Genomic DNA, 16,576 nt, shown 5'->3' with positions numbered 1-16,576 from the left:
AGAAAAGGGAAACTTATCTACTGTTAGTGGGAATGTAATCTAGTTCAGCCACTGTGGAAAGCAGTTTGGAGATTTCTCAAAGAGTTATCATTCAACCCAGCAATCCCATTATTGGGTATATATCCAAAGGAAAATAAATCATTCTACCAAAAAGATACATGTCCTCATACGTTCATCACAGTGCCATTCACAACAGCAAAGGCACGGAATCAATATAGGTGCCCATTAACAGTACAATGGATAAAGAAAATGTGATGCATAAACACTATGAAGTATTATGCAACCATTAAAAAGAGTGAAATCATGTCTTTTGGAGCAACATGAATGCAGTTGGAGGGCATTATCCTAAGTGAATTAACATAGAAACAGAAAACCAAATACCACAGGTTTTCACTTACAACTGAGACCTACATGTTGGGTGGACATGGACACAAAGATGGGAATAGCAGACACTGGGGAATATGAGAGGGAGGTAAGAAGCAGGGAGTGGGCAAGGGATGAAAAGCTAGCTACTGGGTACCATGCTCACTACCTCGGTGATGGGATCCCTCATACTCCAAACCTCAGCATCATGCAATATACCCATGTAACAAATCTGCACATGTACCCCCTGAATCTAAAATAAAAGCAAAAATTTTTTTAAAACAGAGAGAAGTAGAGCCTGAAGAATTATAAATTAACTGATTAAAAATTAACTGATTTTCTGCAATCTCATGATAAAACTTGAAAAGATGAGGAGTTGCTTCTTATGAATGAACAAAGAAGGTGGTTTATTGAGATGGAACCTACTCCTGGTGAAGATGCTGTGAGGCATCATATGTTACAGTGAAATCATTTGCGAAAGGAAGAGGCAATCAATGCGGCAAATTCGACTGTTGTCTTATTTTAAGAAATTGCCACAGCCAGCCCAAAGTTCAGCAACCACCATTTGATTAGTCAGCAGCCATCAACATCCACCAGCGAAAAGATGATGATGCACTGAAGGCTCTAATGATCCTTAGCACTTTTAGAAATGTATTTTTTAATTAAGGTATGTACATTGTTTTCGTTGGCATAATGCTATTGCACACTTCATAGACTACAGTGTTATGTAAACATAACTTTTATATTTACTGGGAAGCCAAAAAATTTGTGAGACTCATTTTATTGCAATATTTGCTTTATTGTGGTGGTATGAAACTGAACCTGCAACATCTCTGAGGTATACCTGAAAATGCAACTGCATATGCTTATTTAACCAAAACCCAGCTATATTTCATGAGTTTTATACTCACAAGTTTGAAGACAACTCTGCCAAGAAGTCGAACGGAGTCTGGAGGATATCTAGGTTTGCAGCTTTTAAGGCATTTGCATTCCCGCTTGTGGTCTGGCCAAGCTTTTTTCTATTAAGACAAGAGTGCGGAGAACATAGGTGACCTAAAATTTAACTTTCATTTATACTGGTTTTGAACATCAAGAGTCATAAACATTAAATTTTAATAGTTGAAATGTAACTGCACAGTAGAAAATAAAAGCAATATTCTAAATCTGAAAATAATCCAGGATGAGTCTTTGCCAAGTATGCAATTACTATGCAAGGACATTAAAAGCTTCAGCTTCACCTCTGTGCTTTCATTTGTCCCCTGGTTATTACCTGGCTAGTGGAGTCCAAAGAAAGAGCCATTACAGCTTACTTAATAATGTGTAAGATGGTCTTTGAAGTGATTAAACAGGATTCAACAATAGTCATTTTGAATACAAAAAGAAAATGTCACTCCAAATTAGAAAATAAAACACATGGTTCAGAAGACTCAAAACAGCGATGACAGCCTTCTGAATTTCTGTGCTGCTACAGAAATATCAGGAGGGCTAACATACCCCCAAATATAAAACCTCTTTGTTTTAAAAGCAACATAAAAAGAGCTGTTAGCTAAAATCATTAAATGTCCAGTTTGTCCTGGACGTGTCTAGGTTTGTATCTATGTCCTGGCTTAAATATTAATAGTGCCCCTTTTCACTCTGAAAAGTTCTGGTTTTGATGACAAATTATATGGTCACCTAAGCCACGATCCTAGCTGTGTGCTGGTGTGGCTAAAGAGACCATTGAGACAGTTGCCAATGTATGGATGAATGGACTAAAGGGAAGGACACTATCCCTGAGCCTTGGATCAGAAAGGCCACGGCTCCTTTCACACGGAATCACTTTCATATGGAAATAAAATCCAGAGCATCTAATAGTTAGCCCTGGTTAGTAGAAGAGGCCTCAATCAAATGTCTCTCGTGTTATATTCTGAAAATTGGCATTTCCATTACTGAAATGCCTGATACCCCTACTCATTGTTATTTCAAAAATTATAAATCTGCTCCCCAATTTCTGGGTCTATAAAATCCTCCTTAAAAGGACTGCTCTCACTTCTACTTCAGCAGAACCAACAATTTCAAAAGAGCTGCAGCTACTTCAAAACTGTGACTCGGGTTCAATATCAAGCCAGTATTTTGCTCAGAAAGACTATCCATGTCAACTTGTTGGGTGACAGCTTGGTCTGTCTTCTATTTCTTAGTAACCCAAATGGTGGAGACATTGCTTCTAACAGGTGTATCACTCCTTCCATCAACGCTACTCACAGCTGCCTCACTTCCACTAGGACAACCCTCTCAATGTGCTGTTCATAACCTATGTTCTAGCATTTACACTTCACTCACTTTTAAACAAGATGGAGCTGATTCAAAGTAAAGATGTGTATGAAATGAGACTGCAAAACCAGAAACAGAAAATACTAAAATTATGGAAGAGGGAAAAAGGAAAGCACGCTAGCATTTACTTATCATTCTACAAGGTACTAGACACATGGCTAAGCAAATAACAAAACACGTTTCATTTGATTTTCCTAATAATCCAAATGGTAGGTATTATCCCTCCATTAAAGATAAAGGAAGGCTCAAAAGCTGATATCTAACTATCACACTGCCTAAATATAAAAAGAGAGTAAAAATTCTTAGCATGCTAAACATGACTGCTGAATAATTTGTACATTACATTTGAGTGTTTGTACATTTATCTGAGTTGCCTTACAAGCAAGGCAAAAAAGAAGGCATAATGGTTTATATAATTCTCAACTGACAGAAGGTAAAAACACATAGTTTTACCAAGTATTAAATCACAGGAGGGATTTATTCCAAGAACGCTAATCAACACACTGAACAATGTCCTTAACAACTGTTCACAACTATAATGGCCTTTCATATGACTTTTAATATCAGTACTCACTGAAAGGCATAATATTAAAATACAACTCAGTGAAAGAACAAGCTTCTGTTGCTCAGGGGGCTAGTCCTGGACTAGCAATTAGCAATTACCAATGTGTGTAAGAGGCCTAAAATATATATGATACAATTGTCAAGTAAGTTTTAAAAACACAATATCATGTTGACCCTACTTAGAGATTCAAAATATACTTAGCATCCTAAAAGTTCTAAAAGTCTAAGCACTAAAGAAATGTGTATAAATTATTTAACACAGTTTCCCATGCTTGGTATTGTCACCCTTTAGAAAGTTAGGTTGGTATTCACTGACTCAGATATACCTATATATATTTTTTCACCTGGTCTTTGCATGTGAGTGGGTTAAGCTAACAAATTCACATTCATTTGCACTCACAAAAAACAAGAGTGTTGACTTTTTTGGTTTTTTGCTGATAGAAGGGAGAACCATAACTTTGGCGGAAGTTTTCCTTTGATTATAGAAGTTGAGAAACCTGTCAGATGCTCTCACGGACAGAGCATGTAGACAGTAACAGACAGTGCCAATAGGTCTATCAGAAAGTACCTTAGGCTCTGTTCAAATGCCTCAGTGTCCAGCCGAACAGGGCTCACACTCAGCAAAACAAGGCAGAGATAATTTGAGGCAAAAGACCTTAAGAGCAGATTTTAATCAATGCTCATTTTAACTACAAGAGATCATCCATAACCCCTCTGTTAAAACCTAAATATTTGAGCAGCTCAGCCTCCTGATAGCTTACCAGGGTGAGATAACTACAAAACGTACACCAGGTAATGAACAACCGATCAGTTAGATGACAGCATTTGGAATTAAACATCCAAATTCTGGAAATTTCCTGTTAAAACAACTTTAGGTCCTTAACATAATTGATATGGAGCTCTTATTTCTCAACAATAACTAGAAACTAGACAAAATGTTTCTTAAACTTATTCCTAGATCATTGCCTGAAAACATACTTATTTTCTCATTTGCTTCAGGAACAATATCTTCGTTATTTCCATCTAAAAGCCAAATCAGATCATTTAGGCATAAATAGAGAAAGCAATCATACCACTTAAAATTGGTCTCCAATATGGTACCATACCATATATCAGCCCATTCCTTTTCTTTTTAAAACATTAACTGTTAAAATTTATCATTCAGCTTCACCTATCACATCTTACCATAAGGGTTACAAACACAAGCATACCACAGAAAAGGCTTACAAAGAAATCTTTTTATGCAGCTCCTTTGACTTTGAAGCAAAACGTGACAGTCATACAAAAACAAAAGGCATTATCTTCACTCAACAAACTAACCTTGGTCAAGACCTCGATGACACATTTGTCATATATATTTGCCAATTTCTCAAAAGACAACCTTCTTGATTTACATTTTTTCCTATTTTCTTACATTACTTCCAATACAGGATATAATTAAGATTTTGCTCATAACATTGGCTGTAGTATTTTCTGTTGTCATAGCTGAAAATTAACAATGATGTACAATAAGCATAAATTGGCTTGAGAGACAAAGCAAATTAAAATATTACATTAAGAAGCAAAAACAAAAGGAGACAAGAGTTTTATGCTGGAAAAAAAGGAAAAGACATCAACACAATTCTTTCAGTGCATGCATGACTCAAAAACAACTTCAGAATCTGTACATTTTCATAAATAACAGTTCACAACATAAACTAATTAACCACACCAGTAGTTCTCAATGGCAGTGACGCCTATCTTAAGGGTTGTTTGAGAAATTTATGGGGGTATTTTTATTTGTCACAATGTTTACGGAAAATTACTGGCACTTAATGAGCAGGAACCAAAGGAGCCAGACATTCTGTGTCGGATAGTTCTACAAAATGAAGAATTATCCAAATCCAATGCAGCTTTCAAGTGTCCGAACATATTCTATGAAGGTGGAAAACTTGTTTATAATTGTCTGAGCCTAGAACTAAATCTCCTTTTACATTTAAAAACAAAGAGCTTGTTTTTACATAATCCTAACGGCACTGAATTTTCTAGGTAAATCAAAGGAAGACTGTATTTTAAGAATTTTCCCTAAATTACTCAATTAAAGTCATATCACTGAAGGCAACACCACTTCGAGTATTTGAGTTATCAATACAACATGCCTTCTGACCCGCATCTCTGCTTCCCTTCTCACAGTGACTCTATGTATAGGTGTAAATATGTGACTGATGACGTCTTCCAGTCTAATACTTCAGCATTTACATACTAAAATACATGTCATTTTATCATAGGTTTTAATTTTCTTTTTCCTTATGTTCCAACTATGGCATTATATTAATGTTCTGAAAATACGTAACTAGGTGGATTGCGTCACCTGCACAATTTCATTTCAAGATAGTAGAGAGGGCCATAAAAATAGTTCTCACAAAAATGGGAGTTGGGTCTGAAAACAGCTGAGAAGCCCAGATCCAGAAAAATGCTACACAGTTACACATGCCACACACATACACAAGAATATATTTTTAAATACATAGCCTAAGACCGACCCTAGGGATTCTGACACTACCCATGAGACAGAATCAAGCGTCCCACTGCAGGGCTGCTATGGTTTCAATGTGTACCTCAAAGTTCATGTGCTGGAAACGCAATCCCCAGTGCAACATGTTGAGAGGTGGGGTCTTTCGGTAGCACAGTGCTCATGAAAGGATTAATGCCACTATTGCAACAGTGGGTTTGTTATAAAAGCGAGTCCAGCCCTCTCTTGTTCCCTCTCAGGAGCACGCTCCTGTCATGTGATGCCTTCTGCCATGTTAGGATGCAGCAATAAGGCCCTTACAGATGTAATCCCTCAATCTTGGACTTCCCGGCATCCAGAAACACCAGCCAAATAAACTTCTGTTGTTTATGTATTACCCACTCTGTGGCACTCTGTTAATAGCAGCACAAAAACAGATCAAGACAAGGGCATTCCATGAGTAGCTAAAGTTGAAAAACCACTGAGCTAAACTAAATTACAAAGGAAGTCATTATATATACTAAATAGATGAAACAAAATACAATTCTATAATTATCATTGAACCATTGTTCTATAGAAATAAATATTGTATAATATTAAGGTGGAAAAATGTTTCTAAACAGAACATAAAATGTGAAAACCATAAAGGAAAAGAAATATATATTAAATTACATAACAATGAAGAATTTTTGTACATCGGGGGAAGAAAACCAGAAACAAGGTTTAAAGGTAATAAACCATGAAAAAATCTAAAATATATACATGGACATAGTGCTAAATGTCTCCAGTATACAAAAAGGTCTTACACATAACTTTTGAATATTTCAAATAATATAAATAAAGGTTAAAGGAAATGAATAGGAAATTCATGACTGAAAAAGAAAAACCAATAGACAAGTAACACAAACCCCACCAGTGCTCAAAGAAATGATAACAGAAATTAGATAACATAGTGTCCCATTAATTTGGCAAAAATGAATAAAACTGGCAGTATTTAGAAGCATCTAGGATTTGGGGAAATAGGCATTTTCCAGCCTTGTTAGTAGAGTTGTAGGTTGCTCTGATCTTTCTGATGGGTATTTGGTGACGAATATCAAAATTGTAATGTGCCTATTGTTGACACAGAAATATTATTCATAAAGTAATTTATTTTAAAAAATTTAAATAGTATAAAGAAATAAATTTAAGAATGTTCCAGCCTAAGCAACATAGGGAAATCCCATCTCTACAAAAAAAATTTTTTTTTAGTTAGCCAGACATGATGGCATGCACCTGTATTCCCAGCTACACTGGAGGCTAAGATGGGAGGATCACTCCCAGCTACGCTGGAGGCTAAGATGGGAGGTCGAGACTACAGTGAGCCATGGTCACACCACTGCATTCCAGACTGTGTGACAGAGTGAGACCCCAGGTCTCAGGGGAAAAAAAAAAAAAGAATGCTCACAATAGAAGATGATTAAAATACTGAAAGTTAATTTTTCCAGCTTTTCCTAAAAGAAATTGCTATTTTTGTCTTTCTCTTTATAGCTTTCCATTACTATTTAAATTTTCTACAAAGAGCATGGAGTTTATGAATAAAAACAAATATAATTTTATGTGTAGTAATTGAGAATCAGGGAGAAGTACTTTTATACGAAAGGGACAGCAAAATTACTGTTTAATAGGCACTTGTGCTTCTTAACTTTTTAATGTTTATTTTGGAAATCTAGTTGCAACTCAAAGCATAATTTAAAAGTGTTAATTTTTAAATGTTAAAAAATGCTTCAATGAATTGTTCTGTAATGCTGATGCAATCTTTTTTAATTCAGAGATTCACTCAGTAAATTGCTTTATCAGTTTAGCTATATTCATGTCTGTTTTTCTTAAATGAGTATAGTGCCAATTAAGTGCACCTTGCGTGAAACAGGTGTTCAATACATATTTCATGATTTATTCTAAAACCAGTACCATTAAGGGGGTAAAATTTACTATATATTATCATTATTTGAAATTAAGGCCATACAAAAAGAAGAAATGAAAGTAAACTCTCACAATTCTTTCTTTGACCAATAAGAGATGATCTTGATTACATGATTATGAAAGGAGTGTATTGATGAGATGTTACACTAGTAAGAGAAAATCAATTTATTTCTTCTTTCTTAAGCAAAATAACATTTGCACTATTATCATAATATTTCCCTCTCCTCTTTACATACAAAGTCCCTATTGCTCACTCGAGAACCCATTTAAATGCTGTTAAACACTGAGTTTTGGTTTGAGTGGATATCCATTTTAGGGTAGCTCATTATTGTTTGGGATAGAGTGTAAGAAGGGTCACCCTGCATTGAACCTTGGATTGGGTAAAATACATCCAATTCATGACATCAGCTCACCAGGTATTTATTCTATAAGAAGATTAGATTCAAAGATCTGTAAGGCAGTCTTCCAATGATAAAATTCTATGAGTCTGTAATATCCATTCCTAACAAATATCTGAATTATGTCAAAATTCAGATATTTTGAATTTTGAAACCTGCTTGGGTTAGGCTTACAATCATTGAAAATTTGCAACAGTATTTTCCTCAGCTATTTGGTCATTAAGGGTGAAGAAGCTGTCTTTAAAAATATAGAAAAGAAAAAGAATTTTTTGAGCCCACTTATTCAACAGTTTCATATAACATTAACTAAACATCTTCTATGTGAAATATCACAGTGATTTTTTTCTACATATTCAGGACTCACTCCACTCACAAACAATCATCTACAGAGGTTTCCTATGGGCAAAACTTAGGATAGCTGAGCTGCCACGCAACTTGCAGGAAATAAAAGATACTCGACAGCTTTCCATTCACATCCAGTTTGCTTGATAGCAAATAAATAATGCCTCCTCCTTTATCCTTGAAATGTAGTCCAATATTGAATTACAGATTGTCAGATGCACGCAGATCTGAAAAGCTGGAATCTGGGAAAAGAAAACTGAAAGGCTAAGCAGGTTGTCTAACAGCTACAGTTGACTGACAGGTACTGATTAAGATCTTGCAAAAAATCTCTTCAGAGCACACTAGAGATTAGTGATAGATATGAGACTTCTCACTTTAAATGCTTACTGAATGCTGTATCAAATGTAGAGCAAGAGCATCTTCTCACTAGTCTTAATCAAATTAGATGCATAGGGCTAAATATAAAGAAGGAATGTGGCATGAAAATGGTCTTAGGGCACAAGGTTGACAAGAGGAAAACAAAGAACATGAATAAATGATTATTTCTTAGGCAAATGGGAATTACGGTCTCCTGTTAAGTGAGGAACCTATAATATGAGACAATAATAACAACAGTGCCCCCAAAGTAAGTCAATCATCATCTAGTGCAGGGTTCCACAAATATATAGCCCACAGGTAAAATCCATTCTACATTTTTACATTTATGTAAAATTCAAATTCATGTACATTCTAATTCGTGCTACATTTTTAGTAAAATTGTACATTACAGGGATATAGCCACACTCATTAGTTACATTCATTCATTTCATGCTACATCAGAGTTGAACACATGTGACAAAAATCATATGGCCACAAAGCCTAAAATATTTACTATATAGTTCTTTACAGAAATTAGCCAGTGCTTGATCTAATGAGAGATCATATGAAGACGAAATGACTTAATCGATAGTTTGGCTGGAGAGCAAAATAAATCATGCACTTCCACAGACTTCCAATCTTATTTGGAAAAAACATCTATCCTAGATTAATCAAAATATCAACACCAGCTTCTAGCTGAATATGGTAGGTGGGGCACCTGTATTTTATTTCCTCAATACAAGTAATTATCAAATTTTTTACTCCCAAAGTGAACTGGAACAGCCATCAATGGATGAGTGGCAGGGAAGGATGTGGTTAGCCCCATTTGAGAGTGAAAAAGTGGTGGTAAGAGGACAGGCTGCAGAAGCAGGGTCAAAGAGGCCACCTGTAGGGACAGTCCCATCTGAGAGGGAAGGTCAGCCTGCCAAGCAGAATTCCAGAGAGGATCTAGAATCAAAGACTATACATTGGGAGAATGCAATTGAAAAATAGATGAGAAAGAGAAAATTAACCACAAGCCTGTATGCCAAAGAGTCTCAAAACACCCCTTCTCTACTTTTGGCTTGATTGAGTAAGCAATGGAAGGTTAATGTACAGAATCTTGTTGAATTTGATGCTAAGATTATCTCTGATCCAGATTATTGCTACAGCCTCCTATTTGGTCTTCCTGCCCTGACTCTTACCCTTCTAGAACGGCTTCTTCAAACAATAGTCTAATTCTTTGAGTGGCTTAAAAATTGTGATCACTGTATTACAGAAAAAGAAAGACAGTCAATGCACACTTAATGGCTCTGTGGTGACCAACATGTTTCAAACTACTTACTTGAAATATAATTTACATTCTTAAATTATATTTAGGTTGGTGCAAAAGTAATGACTTTTAATGGCAAAAACTGCAATTACGTATAAAATGATCCATTTTAACAGTATAGTTTGATAAATTTTTGTTTTTTTGAGATGCGGTCTTGCTATATTGTCCAGGCTGGTCTCTAACTCATGAGTTCAAACAATCCTCCCACCTTAGCCTCCCAAAGTGCTGGGATTACATGCACATGCCACCACGCCCAGCTTTGATAAGTTATGACATATATATCTCCATATAGCCAACACCAAAATTAAGCTATAGATGTTAGTACTCCCCAAAAGTTCCCTTGTGCCCCTTACATTCAAGTCCTCCATCCCAGGCAACTCAGTGGTTTTGTCTCTATAATTATAAGATTAGTTTTGTCTAGCCTAGAACAGTATTACTTCTTTTCATATGGCTTCATTCCCTCAATACAGTGTTTTGAGATTCACTAACGTTGTGGCATGCATCAGTAGTTTGTTCCTGTTAATGGACAAGTAATAGTACAGTATGCATCTCTCTATTCATTTACCTGTGGATGAATATTTCACTTGTTTCCAGGTTTGGAACATTGAACATTTATGTACAAGTTGTTTTTGTAGATGTAAGTTTTCATAACTCTTAGGTAAATAACCAAGAGTAGAACTGCTGGGTCATATAGTAAGTACACCTTTAACATTATTACAAACCACTAAACTTTCCCAAAACAATGATAACGCTTTACATTCCCACTACCAGTGAACAAGAGTTCCAGTTGCTCCATCACCTTGCCAGCACTTGACAAGGTCAGTCCTTTTAATTTTAGTCTTTCTAGTGGGTGTGTAGTAATATCTCATTATGGTTTTAATTTTCATTTATCTGATGACCAGTGACAATGATTATCTTTTAATGTATATCTTCTTAAAGTATCTATTCAAATCTTTTACCTGTTTTACTGGGTCTTCTTACTACTGAATTATAAGTATTCTTTATAAATTCTGGAAACAACTTCTTGGTTGGGGGGAGAGAGAGAGAAGGAGGGAGAGAAAGAGAAAAGGAGGGAAAGAGGGGGAAAGAAGGTCTCAAATATTTTCTCCATGTCTGTAGTTTGTCTTTCCAAGGAGCTGAAGGGTTTAATTTTGATGAAAATCAATTTATCAGTTTCTCTTGGAGGCTTAGTGCTTTCTGTGTTCTACATAGGAAATTTTATGTACCCCATATCCAAAGAGTTTCTCGTATGTTTTCTTGGTTTTATAGTTTTAGTCTTTAAGTTTAAGCTCACTGAACCTAAATCTTATTAAATCTAGTGAAGAATTGTTTTTACTTTTATCATTTATTTTCCATGTGCATATTGGCACAATTTGTTGAAAAGATCATCCTTTCATTATTGAATTATGTTGGCACCTTTGTTGAAAATCAACTGGCCATATATGTGTAGGGCTATATTCTTTATATTTTTATTTCTGAATACATGTTGAGTATCCCTCATTTGAAATACTTGGGACCAGAAGTGCTTCAGGTTTTGGATTTCTTTGGATTTTGAAATGTTTGCATTATACTTACTGGCTGAACCATCCCAAATCTAAAAATCCAAAATCCAAAATACTCCAATGAGCATTTCCTTTGGGTATCATGCTGGTGCTTAAAATGTTTTGGATTTTGGAGCACTGCAGATTTTTTGATTTGGGATCCTCAACTTGTATTATGATGTGTTGACATTTTAAAAACCTTCCTGACTAAGGAGAAAACTGCTCCTGCTCCTCCCAGGGGCAGCCAATTCTAAGAAATAGCAAAGAGCTCAATCCTGAGCATGCCTTTGATAGGCAAACTAAATGATCCACAGCCATACTTCCTCTGTCTGGCCCTAACACCCTAAGAGGCAATATTCTTCTGCCTTAATCATCCCAGGGCCAGGTACCAGGCAAACAGAGACCACCCTTAATCCCCAAGATCCCCTGATATTACTCAAACTAGCCAATCCTAAACTGAGAAACACCTATGAATGCCACAGTCCAGGGACAAAGGCTCACCAAAAACCCGAGACCTAATCATAGAACTATAGAACAGGCCGGGCGCAGTGGCTCACACCTGTAATCTCAGCACTTTGGGAGGCCAAGGGGGGTGGATCACAAGGTCAGGAGATTGAGACCATCCTGGCTAACACAGTAAGACCCCATCTCTACTAAAAATACAAAAAATTAGCCGGGCGTGGTGGCGGGCACCTGTAGTCCCAGCTCCTTGGGAGGCTGAGGCAGGAGAATGGTGTGAATCCGGGAGGTGGAGCTTGCAGTGAGCTGAGCTGTGCTACTATACTCCAGCCTGAGCGACAGAGTGAGACTCTGTCTCAAAAACAAACAAAAAAAGAACTATAGAACAGTTCCTCTTCTCTTACATCTTGCCATCACACTACTAAAGGCCTGTTTACAGTGGTCCCATTTACATCATGTCTAGCTATCAGAAAAAATTATAAGACATACTGTATTAGTACATTCTTATGCTGCTATGAAAAAATACTCGATACTGGGTAATTTATAAAGGAAAGACGTTTAATTGACTCACAGTTCCACAGGGCTGTGGCGGAAACTTACAATCGTAGTGGAAGGGGAAGCAAACACATCCTTCTTCATATGGCAACAGGAAGGAGAAGTGCCCAGCGAAGCAGGAAGCCCCTTATAAAACCATCCGATCTCGTGAGAACTAGCTCACTATCAAGAGAACAGGATGGGGGATACTGCTCCCATGATTCAATTATCTCCACCTGGTCCTGGTCCCCACCGCGACACATGGGGATTATGAGAACTACAATTCAAGAGGAGATCTGGGTGGGGACACAACCAAACTATGTTACATACTAAAGGGCAAAAAACATAGTTTGAAGAGACAGAGCGAGCATTAGTACCAAACTCAGATATGACAAGGATGTTGGAATTATCAGACTAGAAATTTTAAAAAACTATAATTAATATGCTAAGGATTCCAATGCAAAAGGAGACAGCACACAAGAACAGACAGGAGATACAGGCATAGAAACAGAAATTCTAAGAACCAAGAAGAACTGCTAGATCAAAAACACCAACAAAAATAAAGAGTGCCTTTGATGTCTTATTGGTACACAGGACATAGCTGGAGAGAAGAATCTCTGAGCTGAAATTATCTCAATATAGTAACCACCAACATTAAGAAGCAAAGAGAAAAAAGATTTTATAAAAAAAAAAAAACAGAATATCCAAGAACTGTGGAATGATTATAAAAAGTATAAGATATGTGTAATAGGATATGTCAGAAGCAGAATAAAGAGAGAATGGAACAGAAGAAATACTTGAAGTAATAATGACTGAGAAGTTCTCCCAGATTAATGCCAGGCACCAAACCACAGATCCAGGAAACTCAGAGAACACCAAGCAGGATAAAAGTCCAAAAATCTATACTTAGGCATGTCATTTTCAAACTACAGAAAATCAAAAGTTTTTTAAAATACTGAGAGAAGCCAGATTTTTATAGCTAAAGATAAGTATATGTCTGTTTTAGGTGTTCATAGATACTGAAATGGTTTCAGTAATATGTCATTTTCTGAAAATCTCAAAACACTTGAAAGGTGTGTGCAATGGTTTGAAGGTCTGTACCCTCCAAAACTCATGTTGAAATTTAATTACCATTATATCAGTGTTAAGAGGTGGGACCATTAAGAGGTGATTCGGCCATGAAGACTCTGTCCTCATGGGCAGGATTAATTCCAGTATTTGATGCCCTCTTGTCTCTTGGCCCTTCCACCATGTGATGTCACAGCAAGAAGGCCCTCACTACATGTAGCCATCTTAATATAGAACTTCCAGGCCTCCAGAAATGTGAGTCAACAAATTTCCGCTCTTCACTTATACACTGATGGTGGGAATGTAAATTAGTTCAGCCACTGTGGAGACAGTTTAGAGATTTCCCAAAGAACTAAGACTTGAACTACCATGTGACCCAGCAATTCCATTACTGGGTATATACCCAAAGGAAGATAAGTCATTCTACCAAAAAGACACATGTACCCATATGTCTATCCCTGCACTGTTCACAACAGCAAAGACAGGGAATCAATCTAGGTGCCCATCATTGGTGGACTGAATAAAGAAAATGTAGTATATATATACCACGGAATACTATGAAGCCATAAAAAAGAATAAAATCATGTCCTTGGGCCAGGCACAGTGGCTCATGTCTGTAATCCCAGCACTTTGGGAGGCCGAAGCAGGTGGATCATCTGAGGTCAGGAGTTCGCGACCAGCCTGGCCAACATGGTGAAACCCTGTCTCTACTAAAAATACAAAAATCAGCCAGACATGGTGGCAGGCGCCTGTAATCCCAGCTACTCAGGAGGCTGAGGCATGAGAATTACTTGAGCATAGGTGGCAGAGGTTGTAGTGAGCCTAGATCGTGCCACTGCACTCCAGCCTGGGTGCCACAGCAAGACTCCGTCTCGGAAAAAAATATATATACATATGTCTTTTGCAACAAAATGGATGCAGCTGGAGGCCATTATCCTAAGCAAAGTAGCGCAGAAACAGAAAATCAAATACAGTATGTTCTCACTTACAAGTGGGAGCTAAAATTGGGTACACAAGTATATAAATATGGGAACAACAGACATTGGAGAATATAAGGAAGAGGAAGGAGGGGGAGGTGCAAGGGTTGAAAAACTACCTTTTGAGTACTATGCTTACTTCTTGGGTGACAGGTTCAATCATACTCCAAACCTCAGGATCACACAGTACACCTTTGTAGAAAACCCGCACATGTACCCCCAGAATCTAAAATAAATGTTGAAAACAAATTAAATAAATTTGAAACAACAAAAATAAAGTTTTGTTCTTTATAAATTACTCAGTGTCAGTTATTCTATTATAGCAGCACAAAACAGACTAAAATAAACAACCTACATATAGAGGAACAAAGAATCATAGCCAACTTCTCAGAAACCATGTACAAGAGAGTGGAATGAAATAAAGTACTGAGAGAAAAAAAAAATTACTAATCTAGAATTCTGTACCCTGTGGAATTACCCTTTAAAAGTGAAGGGAAAATAAAGACTTTTTCAGGAAAACAAAAGCTGAGGAAATGTATTGCCAGTAGACCCGCCCACATGAAATGTTAAAAGAAATTCTGTAGAGAGAAGGAAAATTATAAAGGTTAGAAACTTAGATCTACATAAAGAAAGAACGAGAATCAAAGAAGGAATAGGTGAAGGTAAAATAAAAACTTTCATTTTTCTTATTCTTAATTGATCTAACAGATAATAGTTTGTTCAAAAGACTGCTAATAGCATCAATGTATTTAATTATGTATGTTTATGTATAAGCTAAATAAATGACATAAGAGAGGGAGCAGAGGCCAGGCGCTGTGGCTCTGGCCTGTAGTCCCAGCACTTTGGGAGGCTGAGGCAGGTGTACTGCCTGAGCTTAGGAGTTCGAGACCAGCCTGGGCAACATAGTGAAATCCCATCTCCACACAAAATACAAAAAGTAGCCAGGCATGGTGGTGCACGCCTGTAGTCCCAGCTATTTGAGGGGGTGCTGAGGAAGGAGGATGACTTGAACCGAGGAGGTCGAGGCTGCAGTGAGGGGTGTTCAGGCCACTGCACTCCAGCCTGGGTGACAGAGAGAGATCCCATTTCTAAAACAATATTTTTTTAAAGAGAGGGAGCAGGAATTAAAAGTATTTTGTTATTCTAAGGTACTCATTCTACCTGTAAAGCGGTAAAGTGTTATTTGAGAGTAAACTTGGATTCGTTGTAAATGTATATTGCAAATTCTGGGGCAATCACTAAAAAAGGAGATATATATATATCTGATGTGCTAATGAAAAGAAATGAAATCATACAAAATGCTCAATTAAAACCACAAAAGGCAAAAAATGGTGAAAGACAACAATCAGAACAAATAACAAGGGCAACAAATAGAAAATAGATATGATAAATATTAACCCAACTATATCAATAATCACTTTGAATGTCAATGATCTAAATGCATCAATTAAAAGACAGGGATGGTCACAGTGGATCAAGACACAAAACCCAACCCTATGTCATCCACAAGAAACCCATTTTACGTATAAATAGATTAAACGTACATGAATGGAGAAAGATATACCATGCTAACACTAATCAAAAGAAAAGCAGAAAGAGCTACATTAATTCTAGATTTCAGGTTAAATGTCACCTTTACAGGAAATCTTTCTGTATCCACCTACTCACAGGTGAGTTTGTGCTCACCCCAATCACATTCAATCATATAATCATGGACATTTGTCACTGTGTCTCTACTCCATAACAGAAGCTTTACCAAAGTCAGGATCTTATTTACTTGCTCACTGCCTATTACTTATCATACCAACCACCAGGACTTACAGCATAATAATCACTCTAACTCCTGTGTAGAAAATAAATTAGAAGTTGGGAAGAATCGTAGTTAACAATGCAGCTAATCC

General features: G+C 36.8%; 1 protein-coding gene across 4 annotated transcripts in view; it reads right to left on the bottom strand.

Annotated features, from left to right (window-relative positions):
- Positions 1–16,576, bottom strand: part of SMYD3 (SET and MYND domain containing 3) — a 770,143-nt gene that overhangs the window by 598,745 nt on the left and 154,822 nt on the right. For all 4 annotated transcript variants that reach the window (XM_054446960.2, XM_054446950.2, XM_063666134.1 and 1 more), the window contains exon 3: positions 1,275–1,382. In XM_054446960.2, the coding sequence (XP_054302935.1) occupies positions 1,275–1,382 (108 nt within the window). The remainder of the gene's footprint in view (positions 1–1,274; positions 1,383–16,576) is intronic.

This window comes from Pongo pygmaeus, chromosome 1 (assembly GCF_028885625.2).
Source record: "Pongo pygmaeus isolate AG05252 chromosome 1, NHGRI_mPonPyg2-v2.0_pri, whole genome shotgun sequence".
In the NCBI taxonomy this organism is placed as follows: domain Eukaryota; kingdom Metazoa; phylum Chordata; class Mammalia; order Primates; family Hominidae; genus Pongo; species Pongo pygmaeus.
This window is presented reverse-complemented; position numbering and strand designations above follow the sequence as displayed.